Source organism: Pavona decussata, unplaced genomic scaffold, assembly GCF_977016875.1.
Source record: "Pavona decussata unplaced genomic scaffold, jaPavDecu1.1 SCAFFOLD_25, whole genome shotgun sequence".
Classification (NCBI taxonomy): domain Eukaryota; kingdom Metazoa; phylum Cnidaria; class Anthozoa; order Scleractinia; family Agariciidae; genus Pavona; species Pavona decussata.
This window is the reverse complement of record NW_028145448.1, coordinates 1,154,529-1,174,653: the sequence shown is the minus strand read 5'-3', so window position 1 is coordinate 1,174,653 and position 20,125 is coordinate 1,154,529. Positions and strand designations below refer to the sequence as shown.

Genomic DNA, 20,125 nt, shown 5'->3' with positions numbered 1-20,125 from the left:
GTTGTTTTCTTAATAGAGACTGCCTTATAATCATGACAACGACGAAAATGCGAACGTCACAAAACATTAGGTTTAATGAGTAAAACATTCGCTTGCACGTGCGTTCTGTTTCCATACAAATCCTTAGAAACGCAACCGTAACCAAAAGATCAAAACAAACAGGATAAGCTACTATTAATTGTATGTGTGAACTAGTTCATGATTAGCTAAGCAATGAGGAAAGAGAAATAGTCATGATACTACTACAAAAACATAAAGATTAGTCTACTAAGTGGCAAACAAGCAACGAGTTTTTTCCTCTTGGCTCTACTCTAACTGCATTTTTGATATGAGTGTCCACGTGATTTTCAAACTGGTCAACCAATCACATCTTTCAGTGTAAAGAGACCATATCGTTGAGGGGCTCGCGTAGAAGCGACATCGGCGCCCTTTAGTTGGCCCTCCTCTAGGTACTTCTTTCCAACGCGCTCCTGAGCCCACAACAACACCTTATCGATGTTCGGCGTTTTCACCCCTGCGATTTCCGCGATACCCCGTATGACAGCAAGTCCGTATGGAATGTCTTCCGTGAGATAGCGATGCTGGAAGTCTGGGACGAACTTGCCATCGTTAGTCTCTTTCATGGGATGTTTGAGGCCTTGATGAGCAGCGCTAGTGCGCAGGACAGTGTACACGTTTGTCTTGTCTGCTATTTCAGTAGGGTAGCAGCGTAACATAAACTCCAATACTGGGACAACCTGTGAAGTAAACATGAAGGGAAAGGACGTATGAATGAATTTATGCCGCGTCCATCAATCCAACAGACTTTAATTAAGGACACAGTTTAACCTAGGCTTAACTTTGACTTTTTATCCTTTGATAGACATTTTCATCGAGTGAGAAGAAAACCTTGGTTAACGTTCGTTAATCGGCTTTCGGGCAACTGGGTAATCAGAACAACAAGGTGCGTGAAAAATATAACATCTTGCAAGTGAATTGAAAACCAAAAAATCTATAGCTCGAATCAAGAGAAAATGAGGGGCTCCTCATTTTCTCCTGCTCGATCGGATGCGCATTTTTCAACTTTCTCTATTCCAGACTTAACATATGAGCTCAAAAAAACTGAATACAATTACTTTTGAGACCAATATAAACTGTTTTTATATATTTCCTATACCTTTCATTTTATTCAGTTGTGGGGGAAGTGTGAAGGAACGGTTACGATCTCGAAATTTATTCCTTCTTAAACTTTTCTTCGTTGGACTCATTTGTTAGTTTAGGAAAGGAGAAAGTTAGAAATGTCTGCATTCGAAAATTGATTTTTTTGGTCGGCATCAGTTTTCATAGAAACCTTTATATTCAGTTCCACTCTGTCGCCCCGATTCTCCATCATTCTCTTAACAGTTAAATGCTTGTCCAAAATTCTGAACCATCTAACGTGGTCCTACCTTTTAAATCTGTGAATGAAACCCGAAAGTGACACCATTCATATGAAAACTACTAAAGTCATAAAAATTGAGGAAATAGTGGAGAAGTGGCAAAAAATTGAAAAAGTTCCAGACGTTTCGGGCTTAGCCCTTGAACAGTGGAGGTCAAGTTTATTTGACTGCTTTGTGGAGGCGCGGCAATGCAGTGGTTACCAACCTGAGAAATATCTGCTCCTGTTTTTTCCGAGATCACTTTGCCTAGCTGCACACATTCGTCCGACATTCTTGTAAAAAGCTCGCCAGTCTCCTCACTGAGTCCAGTGTAGAACATTGGGACTTGTTCCACTGGATTCCCGTCCCACCCCTCCCACTGGCCATACATGATAGATGGATGGGCACAGGCGTTAGGGTTCATTACGGAGATTGCAATAAGGTGACCGGTAACCGTGAGGCGAGGGAACTCTCCTAGGAGGTATTGTAACGAAGCAACTGGGTCCTTCTTTGGTGCTGCACCAGATCCAACCTAACAAAGGAAAAGAAAACAATACGATTAAGGAATAGCCGAGCAGTCTAGGAAACGTTATAAATCGAGTACAAGTGCAGTCCGAGTACAATGAGAACTAAATCGACCCACGGTTGTCATCGATCAATAAAGTTGCTATGTCTGGATAATTAAAAGACTTCTGTCCACTAGTTACAAGCGACGTTGTTGTTGTTTTGTGTGCATGTTTGTGTGTGGTTTTTTAAGAACGTAGATCACTTCTTTTCACTGTATTTTTTTTTCGGCCTTACAAAGGAAATGCCGATCTCTTGGTCTGTCGTTAACGAATTGGATTAAAGCATCTTGGCCGAATAGAAACTTTTGATTTATGGTGAAACAAAATGGAAGTTTTTTAAACGGTATATGGCCATCCTTTTGGCCATGGTAGAAGAGTTTGTTTATCACAGTGTCAAGAGGCAATGAGTGGTACCCTCAACTTCTCGTTTTGATCTCGTTTGGAAATAACTTTCTCAAACTCATTTATTTTTAATCAAGAGAAAACAAAGAAAATCACTACCGTGACCGTGCTTTGGATATGTGATACCATAACATTTTGCCAACTTTAGCTTTGAATTTCTCCAAGATTTATTGATCATTTGAGAAGCCATATCAAACAGTCGAAAGTGTGTTTCATCAGATATCCAAACACCTCGAAGTCGCTTAAAAAAACTCGGCTGCGCCTGGTTTTTTCAACTTACTTCTCAGTGTTTAGATATCTGATGAAACACTCTTCCTCGTGTTTGATATATTACATATTTGTTTTACTAGGGATGGAAAAAATAAACCTGCACCCCCAACTTTCGCCCTTCATTTCTCGTCGATCATTAAATCAAAGTGATAAAAATGTCAATAAACATCAATTTGGTCAGTAAAGCACTCCACCTGCATCGCTCCAACTAACGTATCCTTGGTGCCAAGTACATTACATTTCCTTCCAAACTCGTCGAGCCGGCACGCCCAGGGTAACGACTCAAAGTTCATTATAGTGCACTTGCTGGCTTTTTCTTCCAGGATTCCGCGCACCTGGAACTCCAGCCCGGATGCTCCAGGCAGCCCAACAATTATCACACCAGGCTCAATATACGGTTTGAGTGTCTCCAGAAACACTTGATGAGCAAACGCTGGTAACACGAATGCTATGACGTCAACACCACACACAGCTTCTTCTGGGTTCTTGGTAATCAGAGATGGCTTAGATTTGATCACGTGTGGCTCTTGATCACGCCGGTGACACGTGATTTCCAGGTCAGCTGTCTCCATAGTTTTACTCCAACGTTCAGCCTCGTCTTGATACAAGCTGAGCACTCGGACTTCAGTTCCCGGATGTGATGAAGCGATTCCCGCAAAGGCGTGAGCACCATTGCCACTGCCACAAATCAGCAGTTTGATATTACTCTCTGTACTCATGGTGCTGTTCCTGCGTCTGTATTATGCTTTTCACTGGCCCTGTTAAAAGAAAGATGGGACATTTCACTCGTGATATCGATATTTGACGAGAAAATTTACTTTAAGCAGCGCCACCATGTTTTCCGGCGAAATGCCCGTAACGTAGTCCCCAGGGTGCTTGCAAACTTCAAAATGGCGGGCGGCGACCGAGGTTGTAATCCTTGGCCACTTGAATAAATATAGTATGGGTTTTCGCGGTAGGCAGCTGTTCTGGAAAGTGAGCCCGCGCTCCTCCCAGTTGTCACTATCTGACATGATTCTCAAAACGTCGATATTAAGGACGGTGCCTACTATTGTTACTGCGCATACGTTCTGCGCATTTGGAGACACTCGGGTTTCCTATTCGGTGGTGCCTACTATTACAGGGATATTTTTGCGCGCTTTAAAACTATGCGGAGAAAGCAGAACTTAGCAAGTGATTTTGGTATCCAAAAAGAAAATTGGGGGTAACCATGCATTTTTCAGAGATAATAAAGCTTCAATTTGGAAAAAAGCGCCATACATTGCTTTGTATTTTGCTGCTTTTTAGAACAATTGTGGCTTAGTTATCTCTAAAAAATGCGTGGTTACCCCCGATTTTCTTCCCAATTTTTATTTTTGGATTTCAATAGCCGCTACCAAGATCTGCTTTTCCCGCATAGTGATAAACCGTGCAAAAATACTTCACCATTAATAGGCACCGTCCTTAAGTCGAGCCAGCAACGTTCCCGTTCCTGCAATTACAGTCGAACCCTGCTTTACGGACACCCGCTTAATACGGACACCCCGTCATTACAGACAGCTCTCTTTGTCCCTGGCCCATACATTCTTTTTAAATTCAACCGGCTTAATACGGACACCCGTTAATACGGACAAAGGGCATATTTTTCTTCCCCCATCAACTAATTTTCATAGGAAGTTAAGCTCGTTAATACGGACATTCTTTCGTCAAATTTCTCTTTGATGAGCTTTATCTTTTGTGAAGGGACATAAAACATGCTATTCTTGGTTTTCACGTGACGTCACCAAATTCTAAAATTCAATACGGGAGGCCTACAGAATTTTCACCTCAGTTTAAGGAAAAATTACCTAAAAACATATCTCTTCACAATTCCTTAGCACGATGTCGTGCATTCTTTTGACAATAGAACGGTTTCAATTTCCGAATTTTCATCGCGCGTGACATCAGAAGGACGGCCGTGACAGAGCTGTTCCGTATCTTCGTACTATTCCACCCATACAATAATGGGTAATGAACACTGTATCAATAAGCGACTTAATTTTTTGCCTTCTTATGGACTAAGCTACAGAAAATGGCTACTTTATACGTTATAGACGTTCAGTTTGTTGATGTGAATGTTTTGTTTTATATCTTTTAATATTTTGCTCCAATAAAATGTCTTGTGTATTTTTTTACTTAATTTACACAACCCGCTTAATACGGACACTATCCATGGTCTCTTCAATGTCCGTATTAACGGGGTTCGACTGTACATTCACAAAAACTTACAAAAAGTCCAGAATCAAAACTAAGAAATGGAAAAATGTCGTTGGAGCCCGATGTCATGTCACTTTCGTGCGTGACATGACGAATGCTATGATTAAATCTCGGTCGCCTCAGAGTCGAGTTTTAAAACTATCCTGGCGTCTGTTTTGAAACAGCTTGTGAAAAGTCACCTAACTTTAATTTGCCATTTAAAGGGTCTACTGAAAACAACTCGGCTTCAGTTAACGGAAAGGCGTCGGTAAAAGCTAAGCGGATAAAATTCAAATCAATGTGAACTATTTTGCATAGTCCGACATCGGGAAGGCGTTTACGAGACCATCGCCACTTGTCTTAATTTTTTTCAACAAAACTTTGTGCTCTGTTTAGAAGTATAAAGCTCAGTATTTAAAATCCTAAACTGTTACAATTTGTACTAAATCGTTCGTCTAAAACAGCGGACAGTGGACTTCTACAAATCCTTTGACTCTCCTACGGCTCGTGCGATTTTGCACGTCGCTGGAAATTAAATTTATGCTCGCCACCTGATCAAGGCTTCGGATTTGAATACTAACTTGTTCGGGTCAATTTGTTGGATCCTAAAAGTTTGTTTCACCCTTCACATCAGCTATCAGAGATATGAGAGAAAATGGATCCTACTATGATGCAAATTCTTACCTTGGCCTTGGGAGCCCTCAACTCAAACGTGCCTCGGTTCACGGTCAAGAAGCCACTGATGTGTCACGCGATCACGCCAAGCTATATAATTTCAATATTTATATCGAGTCAAATTCTTTTCATGAATTTTAATATAGATTTACTTTCGTGGTCATGGGTGTAAATGTTAAAGCAAAACTGACTCAGGATACCATTTCAAGTTTTTTTGTGCCATCTGTCTTTTATTCAAATTATTCTCATCTCGAGAAATTTAATTGTTGAAAAAATGTCAAAACAGTATCTGCTGCCTTTTATTAGTCATTAAGAATTTCTGTTCAAGATCTGCTGAAGATGCGTTGCGACGCAGACATCACTGATCTACCGCAAACCAGTGGTTCCATGTCGATCCTGAAAGTCTCTTTATAGGGCTGCCAATTTTTGTTGTTGTTGTTGCTAATAATAATAATAATAATAATGACAATCTTTAATGAGGAAACTTTTTCACTAAAAAGTGGTTTACAAAAAGGACCTCGAAAATTAAAAATTAAAAATTTACAATGAATAAAAATGCTAAAAGATGCTACTAAAAACTAATGCATCTTATGCTACAGTGGAATCTCGGTGATCAGACAAACACATAATATTATACGATTGTTTCAATATACAGAACGAGTAAAAATTCGCCAACCTCGCAATAGGGAGCTTAAAAGACGCGCTATAAAAGGAGCGGTACCTTCGAATCATTTGTCAATCAACCGTCGTCGCATACAGACCTCTATACAATAGTAGAATACTCCTGAAATAAAAGTCAGCTTTCAAGCAATCTGTCTGTTGTGCTTTATTTGCAGAAGTTTGAATTTTCGTTTTTACTATCGCCGACATTGTTAGTCACGATGGAAGATTATGTTGAGGTTTGTATCTTTGGAACACATGGAAAATTTCTGAAGGTTTATGGCGCTAATTTTGAATTTCGAGATAATACGCTTACCGTCGCGCAACCGGTTCTAGTAAAACCTTTTTGTGTCCTCTAATAATACTGAATACAGATGACCATAAAAGTTAAGAAGGGTGATGTTGAAATGCTAAAGGCATTCCTGAACCAGTGTGAGGGGGAAATTGTGGCTACAAAGCGCCGAAGAAATGTCGAGAGAGCGGGAAGACAAGAGCCGGGTCAACAAGTACAACCGCTGTCTGCAGATGTTCCGCCGCAAATACTCTTAGATGATACTCCGGTTTCGTCAAACGGTAAGGTTTAATCATTTGGAACAATATTTTTACTTCAATGACCTTCTCGCTACATCTAATTTGAATACAATGTGAATACAAGCGCTCTAATCTGCTCATTATATTACGCTATTGACATGCAAATGAAGCGCCATTTTTATTTATGCTCGAATAAACAACGAGTGTCGCAAATCCTCTACGTTCGTAATAACGATCTTGACAAAATAACAAATCAAGTAATTGTGACAAAACGTCTAGATTCTAAGTAATACACAAGATTTGCCAAAGAATTTCAGTCAATCACACCAGTCGGCGGATTACGGCAACATCAAGACCGCTTCCATGCCTGGTCCAAATAAACTTATTGCGTGACTCGCAGTATTCGGGTAGTACAAGCAAGAAATTTCGGTCCAAAATGATACCCTTCTTTCCCAACTAACTCCATATAGCAAACCTTTTTTGAGTGAAAATCCATATTTGTTTCCCAATAGATCTGTGGGCTTTTCTTTCATACCAGCAAACCTGAGATTCAGCGGGAAGAAGAAAACACTATTATTTTGGCGGGAAGAACGTTTGTGTCGGTATAACAGAGGGACGTCTCAATTGTCTTTGTCTTCTGAGATTTTCTTTGATTTCCTTCTCTGACAGAATTTGAAAGCCAAGACGTAAGGATGTGCGACTACTGTCGGCAAACGCCATGCGTTACTACAGACAGCCGCGATCACCTTGGATTTCGTGCGGCCCACGTGCAGAATCACGTACGGAGACGAAAGGACTACAAGACATACTGGTCTGCATTGAAGCAGTGTGGTCTATGGAAGGACCCAGTTTATTTGCCAAGGAAACTCGAGTTGGGTGATCATGTGGACGCCGTGCGAGAGAGGATGCCTAAATGTGTAGTAAAAGATGTTAGGTCAAGGTTTCCTAACCCTCCTGGTATCCCTTATTAGTTATATGGGGCATAAACGGGAGTAATGTGAGCAAATGAAACTGAAAAATAGGCTCAAGAAACATCCCCTTTTTATAGGCTCTATATGTACCTTTATCGTCGATCTTACATTTTTCACTGAACTAGTCTTGACAAAACGCACCAAACTCCATAAAGTTACATACCCTACCAAACATAACGTTCCAACAGGCATGCTTGAAAACCCACAAGTGCACCTGGGGGGGGGGGGGGGGGGGGGCTCCCATATGAAAGTGGCAGGGGGCCTATCATTGCACCTTCTAGGGGTTAAAATTCGTAGTGCAGTACCCCTTAGGGTAATAAAATCTAACACAACTTCCATCAGAGGTGTGGTGGTACCTTATATAGCATTGAGCTGAAAAAAACTACAAGTCAGTCAACTGATTTGGAACCTTTTAGGGGTACAAAATTGCTCAGACCCCCGCCCACAAAAAAGAATTCTCTATTTTTTAGGGGGTTCTTTTCAAAACTTTTTACAATCACCTGTCACTTTTATATTGTAGCACGCACCCCCCCCCCCCCCCCCTTTCCCGTGCAGGGAAGTGCAACCACGCCATTTTGCATAGTTCAGTACAAGCCCACAAACACAGTGTCAGTTGAACAATCATGTAAGATCAAACCGGTACATATATGATCTGTGAGTGGTCTCCCTTACGACTCTGTTTATGTTGATTACATTTGTCCATTGTATGGTATTTCTCCATTTCTTATTACATGTTGTTTGTGGAAATTACTATTACTGATTTCCTGAAATAGTGGTTTTCAAGACTATGATTATAAATTGACATTGAAAAAGCCTGGGTACTTATATATTAAAAAATAACAACAAAAAATCAAATTGTTATATTTTTAAATGAATCACCTAACTGGTTTGTATATGGAACTTCTAGTACTTCAAAGTTTGCTTTGTTTGCAACCAAACTTATACTGGGCATCCAAATGTGGTACACTATCATAACCACAAAAAAAAAAAAAAAACATTTAAAATTTATATAGCACTTTTACATGTTGATGATCAAAAGTGTTAGCCAGCACCACACTGTACAAACAACATATATTTACATAATTCTTCCTCTCAACTGTAATAATTTTAATGCAATTTTTTGAAAATATCTTCTTATTACGTATATGGTTAATTAATAGCTGAGTAAATAAATTTAGAAAGTATAATAAATTCAAGTATTTAGCCCGAAGAAACGAGACCAAATGGTTGCTCTGAACTTGAATGTCTTCTCCACCAGGACTCTTGTCTCTGCCAACCGATTGGGATGTCGTGCATGCTGATACATTTGCAAGGACGACACCTCTCGGTTCACATTTTCATTCTGAAAGAAAAACCCTAAGTAAGTAAAGGGGCGAATGAAGGATCTCAGCAAAAAAATTAATACATGTGTGGTACTTTGAATAAATGACATGCTTGCAGTACTGAGTAAGGATGAAATTATTGATAGAAAATTTAACAACAAAAATATAAAGTTTGTTACCCAATGAAGCACAGCCAATTCGATTCGCATATTGTAGGTGTCATCCCCATAATGAATCCTCTTAGAGACATAGATCAGCATTGCTGTGTGAAAGGACTCAATCCAAAATGTTTCCCTGCACTGAGAAGGGAGAAAGAAAACGAAATTAATTTTAAATAAAATGCCCACTTGCAACAGTTTGGTTACCGAAAGTGAACCATGATATTGATAATAATTATTATTTAAATTATTATATAATTATATAAATATTAATTACTAACCAGTAGAAAAAAAGAGAGAAATCAACCAAGGAGTGGTTACCCGCATGTAGTCAGAACCATGTCGGTAAATACTTGTTCCAGTTATTGCTTTTTTGTAGGCAGCCACAGCTTCAGGTTTAGTCACCTTTTTCTTGCTCATGACATACCTATCTTGCCTGCACCTTGACTCAGCATGGCATTTGCCATGGTTTCCCTGAGGATAAAGAAAGAAAGGTGTAGATAATTACTAAAAATGATTTGGTTTTTACCTGTACCTTTTTTAATGTCTGAGAGGGATAGCATGAAATGTGTTGTGGTTCAAGGATGATGTCATTTGTTTTGTGATGAAACAAGGGGACCCTCGTGCTCTTCCTTTTTTTTTTTTTTTTGAATTGCTATGTTAGAAGTCACAAAATAACAAAAACTTAATGATGACCATTAGCAAAACCACTGTATATAAATTTATTAATGAGCTGTACCTGATAATGGTCAACAACATTTAGCAAGTCTTCACGGAAGTTGTCCTGAGTGAGTGGGCTGTTCTTCATGCAATAGTACACATTAGTCCTTGTAGATTTTACTGATAACATGATAACATAATTTCCGTTAGGAATTAAATTCAACATCAAGTTGTTCCCCAACAATTTAAAATGCTGCTAAAATTTAAGCCTTTAATTTAGAATGAATAAGAAACTTTATTATTCACCTCACCTCTGTCAGACAATTCAAAAAACCACTTATTGCCTTCATCTCTCTGTGGTCCAGAAGCAACTTTCTTAATTGCTTTAGTTACCGATTTTGCACCTGTCAATGCAACACATTTGGTTGAGGAGCACTACAGACAAGGGTTTTCTTGGAAAACAGGTGAGTGCAAATGATAACAAGATTTGAAACAAAGAAATCATTACCATGCCATGAATCAAATGAGTTGATCATTCCTTTAGACAGGATCCATGCCTTTAGCTGCAAGACAAAGTCAGGTCATGAGCTACTTCGGTAATTCGGAAACCTATAAGAAAAAAATATGAACTTTTCAAAGCCTGACATTGCACCATGCATTGAACCAATCATTATCTTACATTTTGTGACAGATAAACAATAAAAATCTTTATACCTTGCATCTCTGAAAGGAATGTTAACAGTTCTTTTGTCATGGGAACCTCACGGCTAACTGCAAAAACTTCACTGGCCCTACTCCAGTTCAAAAATCCTACCACCTTCTTGGTCCTATAAGAAAATTGATCAATACAAGAATTAGAAACCACAATGTCGACACAAGTGGAGATATGTACAATGGGCCATAAACTCTATGAGACATGGTTGCAAGGAATCTTAGAAGTTGTACTAAAGCAAATGATTTTCTTTGCATAAGCTATCCAGAATCTTGACTACAACTTCAACAATTCTCTGTAGAAACAGTAACTCACTAATAGGGAGACGCCCGTTGTCAGAGTATGCCACTTACGAAAAGGAGATAGCTGACACAGTTGTGTGGGCTGCTGATCTGCTTGAATCATGTCGTGCATCTGTTATGACACACTGAAAGGAAAAAAAATTGCAGATATCAGGACCAATACTCCACATAAACCTGTGTGTAAATTTCTCTCAGTATGCCTGGATAATTCAATTCAATTTTTTTTAATGCTAACCTTAAAAATTTCTAGTGGCAAATCATGTGTAAGATCAAAGAAACAACATAAGCATCAAACTGAAAACTCAGAAGTAATTAATGTAACACAACAATCAGTCAGAATAAATCATCTTTTCTTAGTAAAAAGTACGACAAAATATTGCTACCTCTCCATTGACAATGTAACCAGGGTTATTCTTTACTTCATCTTGGGCAGCAACCATCGATTCAGTACAGACTCCCTTCACTACAGCCATGACTAATGAAGCTTTTTCAAGACTGTTATAGATATAAAAATTATAATTAAACGAGAACTTGTGTGACAACAGCACATAAGTTATTTAATGTCATTTCTATAAACAAAAAATAGGGGCATTCCACAACTATGCTGGAAAGTGAATTTGCTAATGAAAACTTTCAAACTAACGATAATTTGCTTAGTTCAAATATGTGTTCAATTGACTGTAAAAATCTTTATTTTGGAAACCAGGGAAATACAATCACACATGAAAAAATGCTGTTTACTCAAGAGAAGGACAACTATATAACTACTATTCTAATAACTACAACCAACTGAATGTGGCTAGCCTGTGTCAAAGGTTTTTTCACCCTCTGAACCAATATTTGCTGCTTGACAGAGACTTGAACACTGTGTCTCTGTCAAGCCAGATGACAAAGTCCCATGGATCATTTTAAAGAAATACATTGTTGTCATCATCATTATCATCATCATCATCATCATCATCATCAACAACAACAACAACATCAGAGATGTCAAAATCAGTTGTTTCATTAATTTTCCTTTCACCACAGGAAAAAGTTGTGAAAAAGAAATAAATTAATAAATTATTGACTTACATTGTTCGTTTCTTGTGGTTTTCTGTAGTGCTCATTTGCATAAAATTTACGCGACAGCACTAATGTCGTGTACTGAGTTGTGCGCGAGCTGATCTGCATCTGAGCTCTACTGACTTTACTAGTATATAAATATCGACAAGGGAGGCAACTTTTCTGCGAAACAATTTGAACACACGCAGCAAAATAGCTTTGAACGTTCAACTTTTTCGCCTCTTTGCAACCAAATTCGTATCAAACGAAAGCTGGATAATTTTGGAACACACTTACCTGTCAGAATCCCAAGAAGAAACAATTTTGAGCCAGCATTTTAGCTCCCTTTTCGCAGTTTTGCTCGGTGAAGTTTTTCGCAACAGCTGCGGCCAGTTACCTTGGCGCAGACGTCACAGATTTACGCTCCATCTCGAGCGAAATGTCGCCTCTCCCTACCTCGCAAAGATGTTTTTGCGCGACAGTCACCGCTCCCTGTTTAGTCACAAATTGAGCGAGGCCGGAAATAAATTTCAGCCGACTTGTCGCGTAAACCTAAATTTTGTAAATAAAACCAAAGTAGAATTTCAGTTTGCGTAATTTGTGACTAAACAGGGAGCGGTGAGGGACTGGTCATAAAGTACAGGGGGGGGTGGGCTGGAAAAAAAGGGGGGGTGGGTCACTGTTTTCATGCATGTAAAAAGGGGTGGGCTAGCAAAAACCATGCATCATTAAAGGGGTGGGGCACATAATATTTTTGCACATGTTTTGCATCAAATGGTGCCTTTTGCCAGTAAAACTGTGAAATGTATTAACAGTAAAAGCACAAATTATAATTGTGTAGTTTCAGAAAATATCCATCCCCCATCACAGAGGGAATTTATAAAAGGACGCCCTACCGCCAGGAACTTCCAAGTTTCTTTCATACAATCTCTGTAATTTTGTTCTTTCTCTTACCACCATCCCCTCCAGAATCTTGAATTCCCTCCATGGGTGGGGTAAGGATATTTTCTGGAGACTCCGACTGACTGTTACTCAAACTGAGGTGCGTTGTACATTATATCATTGCCAATGCCTTATGTTATCACCTTATAAAATACCATAGTGACTAATAAGTGCATGTGTGCTCCTTCCTCTATCATACTTGTCCTCTAATTTGTCTAGTTTTATGTATAGTCTTACCTTTATTTACTAGGGGTGGGTCATTTCATTTTTTACCTGAAAAATATGGGTGGGCCATGCATTATTCTGCAAAAATATGAGGGTGGGTCACACAAAACTAGCCTTCGTAAAAATGAATTTTTCCAGCCCACCCCCCCCGGTACTTTATGACCAGTCCCTGACTGTCCATGGCTGTCGCGCAAAAACATCTTTCTTCGATGTGAAAGTTTTTACTCATTTCCTGAAGTATTGCTTCTTCTTCTTTTTTTCTCAAAACTAGGAATGTCTTTTCCTTACTTAGTATGCTTCCTTCAGAAAACAATAGCTTAGGTTCCCGATGGGAAAAAGAGAAATTAAACGAGCCATACCATCGCCATGTTTTATTTTATTTTCTTAGAAGCCTGGGAATAAGGGTGCCACAGGATCCCCACAGTCACAAAAGCAACCTCGAAATAAGGATTTATATGGGAATTAATCGTAAGATTCATAAAACGTTGAAAATTCAAGTAAACTACCATTTAATATACATACCTCAGAAAGACATGTAAAAAACGTCATTTTTAGCAAGTTTTGATGTTTTATGGATAAACTCCGGTCCTCATACTAATCATATACGTAATCTAGCTTAGGAGCCTGTTGTGCCCTGTACGCAAATTACAACTGGTGAAAACAATTTACAGTCTGCAGTCTGCAGTCTGCAGTCTGCGGTCTGCAGTCTGCGGTCTGCAGTCTGAGGTCTGCAGTCTGCAGTCTGCAGTCTGCGGTCTGCAGTCTGCGGTCTGCAGTCTGCAATCTGCAGTCTGCGTTCTGCAGTCTGCAGTCTGCAAATGTCATACACCGTACTCAAGGATGCTACACTCTTCCTTTGCAATTTTTCTTCAAACGCAAGGGGAAGAGCTTCTATCAAATCAGCATTCTGAGTATTTGATGTCGCCTTCGTAAGATTCAAGGCACTTTTTGCCATTTTGATTCTATCCTTGATAGCAAGAAGCCTATTTTCCTGTTCGCGGGGTAACTCGACGTTGAAGGAAAACTGGACACCGCGATCCCCAGTTGAACGCCTCTTCCTCGGTGCAGATGAAGCATTTCCCTCTGCCATCATAAGCAATATTCAAAAGAAATTACGATCGAACAGCAGAAAGCGTTGTTGAGCAGTGAAGGCGACAAATAATGCCGGATTATGGCAAAATTTGGGGCATTCCTTGCCCAACAACGCCTCAATTACGAAATGATTCGTGTTTTGGCAATATTGTCAGCGATTATTTTACACATTGCGCCTATATTTCTTTATAAATCCGCTAGCTTAACTTGGTGCAGACAGAAGGCTCAGAAAACCGAGGAGAACACGGGGGCAGGGGTAAGAGCGATATCGAGCGGCGCGAATTTTGAAAACCCACAACCAGAAACGGTCGGTTCGCCGACAGATCGAGTTTTTGAAGGCTAAATGATATTTTAGAAGGTAAAGAAAGCAAAAAAAGACTGATACAAAGAAATAATTCCAGAATCTCGGTTTTTTGTCATTTATTCAGCATCAAACAATTTCTAAGGTACGTTTTCCGTGAGCCCTGTCTTCCCTTTGCTGTGACCGTTGGACGCCATTTTGAAAAATTAGAAAATTCGAGCCGAATGAGGGGGCGGAGCTTTCCCTTTTATAGCGCGTCTTCGTGTTTAAGCACGGACGTTCGTGAGCCACGGACAGCAACCGGAAGTCGAATGTTTCCTTTAGTTGGCGTGGTTTTGCTCCTTACCACGGACAGGAAAGGCTCTTGCTGATGACTGTGGCTTGATGTTACAAACGCTATGAAGTGAAAACGCTCCAAAAAGGAAAAAAATTCAATTTCTGGTTGCCGTCTGTGGCTCAAAAACGTCTGTGCTTACGTTGGCTAATATATAAACACTGGCAGACCACCCTCTGTGTGGTGTAATTGCTGTTTGGAACTTAGACTTTCTAGTCACGCGACACGATCGGTTGAAATTTTAGTGGACAATTACACCACACAAACAGAGGGTGGTCTGCTTGTAATGTAAATTAAACAACTTTATATCACAGAACGAAACCTCGCCGAAGTGAACTGATTCCTCTTTATATATAGAGAAAAGAAATCTCGCTGTTGTACAACGGCGAAGTGAATGCCTCTGTATATAAAAGAGACTGAAATCTCGCCGTTGCTAAACGGCGAGGTAAATGCCTCCGTAGATAAAAGAGACTGAGATCTCGCCGTTGTACAACGGTGAAGTAAATGCCTCTGTATATAAAAGAGACTGAAGCATGCGCGCCGTATGCTTTAAAAAGCTTTTTACAGAGAGACAACACCATAAAAATGTATATTTATAAGAGCTTGTCGAAGTTTAATGAAACGCTAAGATTAAACCGATATGAGAAACCACTTTAACCTTTGTGTTTTTGTACAGCACATTTAGAGAGTTTTGTAATTAACCAGGAACAAAATCTGTTTTCCAGGAATCATTTACTTTATTTTCACTATACTATAAAAGAATTAGTTCATGCTTTTAGCTGTGCGTGTATCGAGTTATGGATGCACTTGGAAAGTTTGGAGAGCAACTATTACGCTTCTCTCGTGCTCTCCAAACTTGCCGCGTGCATCCATAACTCGATATACGCACGCTAAGCATGAACCAATTCTTAATTAAATTAGTTAAGCAATGAGAAAAGAGAAATAGTCATCATAGCACTAAAACATAAAGATCAGTTTACTAAGTGACAAACAAGCAACGAGTTTTTTCCTCTTTGCTCTACTCAGTCTAACTGCGTTTTTGATGAGTGTCCACGTGATTTTCAAACGTCAACCCATCACATCTTTCAGTGTAAAGAGACCATAACGTTGAGGGGCTCGCGTAGAAACGACCCCGGCGCCCTTTAGTTGGCCCTCCTCTAGGTACTTTTTTCCAACGCGCTCCTGAGCCCACAACAACACCTTGTCGATGTTCGGCGTTTTCACCCCTGCGATTTCCGCGATACCCCGTATGACAGCAAGCCCGTATGGAATGTCTTCCGTGAGATAGCGATGCTGGAAGTCTGGGACGAACTTGCCATCGTTAGTCTCTTTCATGGGATGTTTGAGGCCTTGATAAGCAGCGTTCGTGCGCAGGGCAGTGTACATGTTTGTCTTGTCTGCTATGTCATTAGGGTAGCAGCGTAAGTCCCACTCCAACATGGGGACAACCTGTGAGGCAAACATGAAGGAAAGGGACTAAAATGAATTTATGCCGTGTCCATCGATCCAATAGAGTTTAAGGACCCAGTTTAACTCAGTCTTAACTTTGACTTTTCTTTATCCTTAGCTCCAGAGACATTTTCAACGAGGGAGAAGATTTGAAAACCTTGGATTTGCGTTAGTCGGATTTCGAGCAAATGGGTAATCAGAATCAGTAATTAACAAGGTGAGTGAAAAGTATAAAGGCCTGTAAGTGAATTAAAAATCAAAATTTCTGTAGCTCGAATCAAGAGGAAATGAAGGGCCCTTCATTTTCTCTTGCTTGGATGTGCATTTTTTAACTTTAGCCATTCCTAACTTTACAAATTAGCTCAAACAAACTAAATACAATTATTTTTGAGACCAAGATAAACAAGTTTGAGAATAAAATTCAAACGAACGGCTACGATCTCGAAATTAATTCTGTCTTTTGGTTCTTTGGAAAAAAGTCAATTTTCGAATGCACAGTTTTCTAACTTTAAGGTTTTGAATTGACTTTTTGCCATCAAATTTCATAGAAAACTTTATATTTTCCACCCTGTCACCCCGATTCTCCATCATTCTCTAAACACTTTAATGCTTGACGAAATTCCGAACCATCTAAAGTGATCCTTCCTTTTAAATACCTTTTAAGTGGCACCATTCAAATGAAAACTACTGAAGTCATAGAAATAAATTGAGTAAATGGTGAAGACGTGCCAAAAAATTGAAAAAGTTCCAGACTTTTCGGGCTTAGCCCTTGATCAGTGGAAGTCAAGTTTATTTGACCGCTTTGTGGAGGCGCGTCCATGTAGTGGTTACCGGCGCGGCTTAAATCTGAAGGTCGAAAACCAAAGAAAAGTGTACCAACCTGAGACATATCGGCTCCTGTTTTTTCCGAGATCACTTTGCCCAACTGCACACATTCGTCCGACATTCTTGTGTATAGCTCGCCAGTTTCCTCACTGACTCCAGTGTAGAACATCGGGACTTGCTCCACTGGATTCCCGTCCCACCCCTCCCACTGGCCATACATGATAGATGGATGGCCGCAGGCGTTAGGGTTCATTAATGAGATTGCAATAAGGTGACCGGACACTGTCAAGCGAGGGAACTCTCCCAGGAGGTACTGTAAGGAGACCACTGGGTCCTTCTTTGGTGCTGCACCAGATCCAATCTAACAAACGAAAAGAAAACAATAAGACTTAGGGATAGATGAACAGTCGAGGAAAAAGAAATCAAGTACAATCCGAGTACAATGAGACCTAAATCGACCCACGGTATTTATCAGTCAATAAAGTTGCTATGCTAGGATAAACGACTTCTGTCCAATAGTCACAAGCAATGTTGTTGTTGTTGTTTTTTTGTGTGTGCGTGTGTGTGTATCTCCCTTTTTTTCCCAGAACGTAAACCACTTTTTTTCATTGTATTTTTCCGGCTTGCAAAGGAATTCCCGATCCCTAAGTTTGTCGTTAACGAATTAGATTAAAGCACCTTGGCCGAATACAAGCTTTTGATTTCGGGTAAAACAAAATCGAATGTTCTTAAGCAGTATGACCATCTCTTTGGCCATGGTAGAAGTGGTTGTTTATCACAGTGTCAACGAGTGGTAAACTCAGCTTTTCGCCTTATTATATCGTTTGGATGTACCTATATTTGTTTGACTAGGGATGAAAAAAATGAAGCACCTCCAACTTTTGTCATTCAATTCTCACCGATCAATAAATCAAAGTGATAAAAATGTCAACAAACATCAATTTGGTCAATAAAGCATGCGCACTTCACCTGCATTGCTCCAACTAACGTATCCTTGGTGCCAAGTACATCGCATTTCCTTCCAAACTCGCCGAGCCGGCACGCCCAGGGTAGCGACTCAAAATTCATCACAGTGCACTTGTTGGCTTTTTCTCCCAGGATTCCGCGCACCTGAAACTCCAGTCCGGAAGCTCCAGGCAGCCCAACAATTATTACACCAGGTTCAATATACGGTTTCAGTACCTCCAAGAACACTTGATGAGCAAACGCTGGTAACACGAATGCTATGACGTCAACACCACGCGCAGCTTCTTCTGGGTTTTTAGTAATCAGAGATGGCTTAGATTTGATCACGTGTGGCTCCTGATCACGCCGGTGACACGTGATTTCTAGGTCAGCTGTCTCCATAGTTTTACTCCAACGTTCAGCCTCGTCTTGATACAAGCTGAGCACTCGGACTTCAGTTCCCGGATGTGACGAAGCGATTCCCGCAAAGGCGTGAGCGCCATTGCCACTGCCACAAATCAGCAGTTTGATATTACTCTCTGTACTCATGATGCTGTTTCTGCGTCTGTTTTATGCTTTTCACTGGCCCTGTTAATAGAAGATTGGGGCGTTTTATTCGCGATATTTCACGAGATAATTTACGTTAAGCAGCGCCACCATGTTTGTCATGTTTGACAATAGAGTGTTTTCATTCACGTGACTAGCGGCCATATTGGTTTACTTAAACAAAAGAAAGTATTTGCATAAAAGTAGAGTTCAATTCCCCGAGGTTTAGTTTGGGACACCAACATGGCCGCCATTTCTTTGTTTTGGGACACCAACATGGCCGCCGTGGCGTCATGTGAAAACACTCTATAGCCAAGTACTTGCCTTTTGGGGCAGGGTGCTCGCAAAATTCATAATGGCGGGCGGCGACCGTGGTGGGTATTCGCTGCATGGCATGGCATGGCATGGGAGGCCGCTGCTGTGGAAAGCGAACCCGTGCTCCTCCCAGCTGTCCTGTCACTCTATGACATGATTCTTAAACGTAGATACTAAGTCGTGCCAGCAACGTTCCCGTAACATATTTCTGGTGTTTTTTTTCTTTTAACAGAGAATGCAATTACATTCACAAAAACTGTACAAAAAGTCCAGAGTAAAAACAAAGGAATGGAAAAATGACATAGCAGTCCGATCAGCCATGTCACTTTCGTGCGTGACATGACTAATGCTATAATTAAATCTCAGAGTCGAGTTTCAAAACTATCCTGGCCTCTGTTTTGAAACAGCTTGTGAAAAGCCACCTATCTTTGCCATGGTCTACTTGTGGGATATGTGAAATGCACGCAAAGTCGAACTCGACTGGGTCAGGTCCGGTCTGATATGCGAAATACAATGCACGTAAAGATGAACTCGACTGGGTCAGGTCCGGATGGCAAAAGGAATCGAAAGGGTGTCACTTACGGACAGTCAACCCAACTTTGACTTGAAAAAATCTGTTCCAGCGAAAATGGATTTTAACACCATCAATATGATGAAAACAAACTTCGGTTAACAGAAACGGTTCGGTAAAAGCTAAGCGGAAAAAATTCAAATCAATGTGAACTATTTTGCATAGTCCGACGCGGAGCAGACGTTTAAAAACAAGACCATCGCCAAAATTTTCTTCATTTTCTTTTTCAACAAATCGGTGCGTTCTGTTGGAAGTAAAAAGCTCATTATTTAAACTTCTTAACTGTTACAATTCGTACTAAAGCGTACCTCTAAAACAGCGGATCAGATGAACTTCTTTTGCTTCTTGTTTGGCTCGTGCGATTTTGCATGTCGCAGAAAATTAAATTTATGCACGCCAGCTGATCAAGGCTTAGGATGAAAATTGGAATTTGAATACTAACTTGTTCCGGCCATATTGTTGGATTCTTAAAGTTTGTTTTACCCTTCAATTCTACGAGAGATATAAAAGAAAATGGAGCTTACAATAATGATAATTCTTACCTTGGGAACTTTCAACTCAAGCGTGCTTCGGTTCACCTTCAAGAGACACTGATGTGTCAATATGTCACGCCAAACTATCTAATGTCAATATTGATATCGAGTGGAATAACTTTCATGAATTTTAATATAGATTTATTTTCGTGGTCATACTCAT

At 40.1% G+C, this 20,125-nt stretch overlaps 3 protein-coding genes and 1 pseudogene across 5 annotated transcripts; 1 reads left to right on the top strand and 3 right to left on the bottom strand.

The window, feature by feature from the left end:
- Nucleotides 1–48: 48 nt before the first annotated feature.
- LOC146485689 (tauropine dehydrogenase-like) lies at nucleotides 49–20,016 on the bottom strand. Of its 2 annotated transcripts, none has more exons than XM_085103038.1 (4): nucleotides 19,972–20,016; nucleotides 2,830–3,393; nucleotides 1,624–1,929; nucleotides 49–737 (listed from the first exon to the last, which is right to left on the bottom strand). In XM_085103038.1, exons 2-4 carry the CDS (start codon nucleotides 3,352–3,354, stop codon nucleotides 357–359), a joined length of 1,212 nt encoding a protein of 403 aa, XP_084959164.1. In that variant the 5' UTR covers nucleotides 3,355–3,393; nucleotides 19,972–20,016; the 3' UTR covers nucleotides 49–356. The 2 variants fall into 2 exon arrangements, with proteins under 2 accessions (XP_084959164.1, XP_084959163.1); XM_085103037.1 differs by lacking the exon at nucleotides 19,972–20,016 and adding an exon at nucleotides 5,534–5,684.
- On the top strand, nucleotides 6,319–7,910 carry LOC146485691 (uncharacterized). The gene is made up of 2 exons (XM_085103064.1): nucleotides 6,319–6,757; nucleotides 7,385–7,910. Exons 1-2 carry the CDS (start codon nucleotides 6,559–6,561, stop codon nucleotides 7,684–7,686), a joined length of 501 nt encoding a protein of 166 aa, XP_084959190.1. The 5' UTR covers nucleotides 6,319–6,558; the 3' UTR covers nucleotides 7,687–7,910.
- LOC146485690 (uncharacterized) lies at nucleotides 8,795–12,371 on the bottom strand (annotated as a pseudogene). The gene is made up of 10 exons (XR_014863334.1): nucleotides 12,182–12,371; nucleotides 11,224–11,335; nucleotides 10,892–10,965; nucleotides 10,541–10,653; nucleotides 10,335–10,435; nucleotides 10,138–10,230; nucleotides 9,906–10,006; nucleotides 9,488–9,640; nucleotides 9,188–9,307; nucleotides 8,795–9,028 (listed from the first exon to the last, which is right to left on the bottom strand). The product of XR_014863334.1 is annotated as an uncharacterized LOC146485690 (transcript).
- LOC146485688 (tauropine dehydrogenase-like) lies at nucleotides 15,367–20,088 on the bottom strand. Its single transcript, XM_085103039.1, has 4 exons — nucleotides 19,972–20,088; nucleotides 18,022–18,585; nucleotides 17,108–17,413; nucleotides 15,367–16,227 (listed from the first exon to the last, which is right to left on the bottom strand). Exons 2-4 carry the CDS (start codon nucleotides 18,544–18,546, stop codon nucleotides 15,847–15,849), a joined length of 1,212 nt encoding a protein of 403 aa, XP_084959165.1. The 5' UTR covers nucleotides 18,547–18,585; nucleotides 19,972–20,088; the 3' UTR covers nucleotides 15,367–15,846.
- Between the last annotated feature and the right edge of the window lie 37 nt (nucleotides 20,089–20,125).